The 3,992-nt window shown below is 46.5% G+C and overlaps 2 protein-coding genes across 2 annotated transcripts in view; one reads left to right on the top strand and one right to left on the bottom strand.

Annotated features, from left to right (window-relative positions):
* Nucleotides 1-3,992, bottom strand: part of LOC102004182 (zinc finger protein 14-like) — a 95,486-nt gene that overhangs the window by 35,358 nt on the left and 56,136 nt on the right. The window lies entirely within an intron of this gene.
* The window catches only part of LOC102022719 (zinc finger protein 14-like), a 38,570-nt gene that overhangs the window by 9,000 nt on the left and 25,578 nt on the right, over nt 1-3,992 (top strand). The window contains exon 3 of the mRNA XM_013505549.1: nt 1,585-1,710. Coding sequence (XP_013361003.1) covers nt 1,585-1,710 — 126 coding nt within the window. The remainder of the gene's footprint in view (nt 1-1,584; nt 1,711-3,992) is intronic.

The raw sequence follows: 3,992 nt of genomic DNA, 5'->3' as shown, positions 1-3,992 counted from the left end.
ATGTTGATAAGGGCCGGGAGAATCCCAGCAAAGGCTCAGCAGTACAGGCGGTGTGACTGGGGAGCGGTGCGTCCCAGGCTTGCAGGATTTCACACCCGCGCTCCTCACACCTCTGCCTTTTTAGAATCACAGTGGATTCCTGAGTTTCCAATACTTCCCCTCATTGCCGTCCTCATCATACATGTTGGTAAGGGCCGTGAGAATGCAAAGCAAGGCTGAACGTTGCAGGTGACGTGACTGGGGAGCAGGGCTTCCCAAGCATGCAGTGATTTCCTGAGTCGCCAGTTTGTGACCCCCCGAATTATCCCCTCAGTTATTTATGTGAGACCCCTACTGACAATGAGAAAAGCCTGCTGGAACTGTCAGGACATTGCGGAGTGAGGTTCCGGACGCAGAGGAGGGCATTGCTGCTACCTGTGGGGGCTCTGGGGTCTCGAGTCTCCAGGCTCCCCGTCGCTGGGCTTGTCTACCTCTGCCATAGAAAGAGCAAGGAGTCAGGGAAGACCAGCGCCGAGCAAAAGTCTATTGCAGGTTCTGCAAGAAGCGGTACAAAGACACCCCGGGAGAGGAGTGGGGACACTCAGAGCTGAGTCACCAACAAATCTGGGGTACAGTCCTGTTCTAGGTGGTGGGGGCCCATTTCAACCCCATTCAAGGGTCATGGTGAGATTAGATATTGGCCTTGTTGCTGGGGGGCTGGGGTTGGTGGGCTATAGAGGAATTTCCAGCAAGTACTTTAGCAGCTCGTTTTGGGGAGGTGCCCTTGTGAAGGGAGCTTAAAACAGCAGGCTGTAGCTACCAGACACGAATGTGAAACTGCAGGCTGTCAGGGTGGCTGTTTCCTGTGCCACAGAGGCCTTGTCTTTACTTCTTAAAGGGCCCAGTCCCTTATCTAACGCTACCTGCAGGTCTCAGCTGTCCCTATGTTAGGAGAGTTTTCACTGGAATAAGAAGGATAGTTCCCTGATTCCTCTAACCATCCTCAGGGAGTGTCCAGGTAGGCTGCTCAGTCCAGAGCTAATTAGAGATAACCAGAGCACAAGTTACTGCTCAGGCATTTAATCTGATCACAGGTGACTCTGTGTATTGCAAATGACCGTTTGAAACTCAGGTTTTAAACCAGTTTTTTTACTGTGCAAGATTAAAGGAAACAGATTTCGGGGAAAAAGTGGTTACTTTGTACTTGAAGTTCCTGGAAGCTGGGGAGCTTGGTAGGGAGTGGCTGCGTTCCCTGTTTCCTGAGGCAGCGTATTGTTGGTCTGGGTATTGTTGGTCCGCTATGTATATTTTCGTTGCTATTCTTATCAGTATGGCTTATTACACAACTCTGTCGCAGGCTGTTTTACATAGCCACATGCCTTTTTCATGAGATAGCTAAATATACTATTCTTTACAATCAGCCTTTTTAAATTATGCCCTCTAGAGAGTTTAGAATGCTGAGGAAAATGGTGGGGCTTTTAATGTATTACCAATGTGGAAAGAGGTACTCTTTCTGTTACAGGAAAAAATAAAATAACTCCATTTTATAAGAACCCTTATTTTTATAATACCTTTTTGTAAAGGGAACATGTGCTTGTTTCACAGTTGTTGGAAAGCTTGAAACCAAAGGGTACTTGGCTGTTTACCTGCCGTAAAACTTTGCAAGAAAGGGCTTTCCAGACCACAGAACTCCATCTGCCTGGCTACCCTGGCTACCCTGACGTCATTAAGGTAACCGGTCAGGTTACGTTGAAAGGCCGCGTTTCCGCCAGTGGAGTGATGACAGTGTGCATCAGGGGTAATTTATGGCCAGGTCACTTTGCTTTCTTGCCATTGCCTGGCTGAGCTCTCTTCTACAAAAGGAAATTTCACCTTGCTGAGAAATAGTGAAAGTTTATTTTCTTTTGTCCTGATTGGCACACCAGAGAATTCATGCCTGACACCAAGGGAGGGGAAAGGGTTCTTGCTAAGGACGACTTTCTGAAGGTGGTGGGTGTTAAAGCACACTGAGACACACGTTGACCTGGGGCGTCTGCATGGACAGGGACACGTGATACTGGCAGGGGAGGGAAGGTCATCCCTGGAATCACTGCTATTGTCCTTGCACACACTGAAATGTTGATTGAGATGGACTCTATAAAACAAGCACCGAAGCAGAGGTAACTCCCCAGAGGGAGGATCTACAGGCATGAGAACTAACAGGAGTAACAGGAATTTTTTAACTGTGAGGAGCAAAGGGGATAAAAATGAAATGGGCAAGCAGGGCTTGTGGGAGGGAGGTGAAAGCAGCAACTACAACAATGACCTCCTTCCCCTGAGGTCAGTTTGTTATTATTGTGACAGTAATTGAAGGATTGTGAGCTGCCTTGGCCTGAGAGAGGGTCAGAGGTCACAGGCCTAAGGAGAGGAGACCTAGTGACAGATGCTGTGAAGATGTCTTCTGTTGTTGGGGACCACTACAAACTGGCTCTGAGCAGGATTTAATATTAATCAGTTGGGTTTCCGTGTTTACTTGTGAGTTGTCGGAAGCTTAGGCACCTTGTCTGACAAGGTAAGGCCACAGCTGAAGACTTTTGGCTCCAACCCCAATTACTACAAGGAGACTGCAGCTGCATGCCCCACACTCCTGCAATAAATACAAGCCTAAAGATAAGGTAGTTCTCCTGATTGACATAATTTACTACTTGGGAAAATGCTCCCAAGGTCCTGCGACATTCCCGCATTTTCTTGAGTATCCTCTCCCTTTGTTTGAAAACCAAATAAATACGGGCCGCCCAGAACAGTCTTTGGCTAACTCAGAGAATACTGAAGCTGGAAGAGAGTTAGTCCCTCCTGGGGCCCTGAAATCATTTCCATTGTCTCTTTTATTTAAGCCTTCACCGTCCACTCGCTTGGGAGATTGGGCCTGATCAGCCAGCAGTAACTTAGGGTTATTTAACCCGATTTTCGATATTTTCTGTTATTACTGATTGGTTCCCCTAATCATGTGTGAGGCACAGTTGGAAATTAGGAAACAGGTCTTGTAGAATTAATAATAGGGTGGGCATCATCTCTGAGGTACAATGGGAAGGGCTTTCTCTTGGATGCAAGATTTCAAGGTGTGTTTGGTGTTTTTTGTTGTTTGAGGACTGAATGCGGAATTTGCCTCTGAGCTACGTAGTCCCCATTTCTGCTTCTAAGTTTCCTGACCTGGTCTTACTGAGTTGTCTAGGCTGGGGACGGATGGGGCTTTTGATGCTGCTAAGACAGGCAGGTGATACTTTGCTAGTTCAGGGTTGCGGTTCTCTGATCATGCTGATTTACCAAGATTTCAGTGCCTGGAGAGCGGAAACGTCAATGTAACCTGGTGGTGCACACCTTTAATCATAGCTGCTTGGGAGACTGAGACGGGAATATAGCAACACCAAGCCCAGCCTGGACAGTTGAGGAAGACTGTTTCAGTATAGAGTAAATATTTTGGGACCACCAGTCTAACATGCCTCAGCACCTGAGTTAAATCTTTAGTACTGAAGAAAAACAAAATTATTTAGTGGAAAACTTTCAGTTTTGTGATTTATTCACTTGTCTCACTAGTGATACGTGGTACAGCACCTGCTCATGGTGGGACGGCAGTCATGAGTCACTGCTCGGTCACCAGCTGGACGCCCAGGGTGCACAGCCAGTGATCACAGTGCCCTGTTCTCCATAATGTTCATGAGCTACTTGTTACTGTACTATGAATTTATTTATGTTACATAGACTTTCCCAAATACAGATCAAGAAATGTCTTTAATACCTTAAAACAAGGCTTGATAATGATGTTTGATTAATCAGGTATATTCCTGTGCATTTTCTTTTTGTTTTCCTTTGTCCTTTTTTTTTTTTTTTTTGTTATTTTTGAGACAGATTTCACTATGCAGTTCAGTCTGGCCTTGTAGTCACTTTGTAGCCCAGGCTGGCCGACAACTCACAGCAGTTATCCTGCTTCAGACTCCCGAGTGCTGGCATTAGGTGTGCACCACCATGCCTAGCTT

Source organism: Chinchilla lanigera, unplaced genomic scaffold (assembly GCF_000276665.1).
Source record: "Chinchilla lanigera isolate Chin_1 unplaced genomic scaffold, ChiLan1.0 scaffold00098, whole genome shotgun sequence".
NCBI classification, from domain to species: domain Eukaryota; kingdom Metazoa; phylum Chordata; class Mammalia; order Rodentia; family Chinchillidae; genus Chinchilla; species Chinchilla lanigera.
Note: the sequence above shows the minus strand (reverse complement) of the source record. Positions and strands in the feature narration are given on the sequence as shown.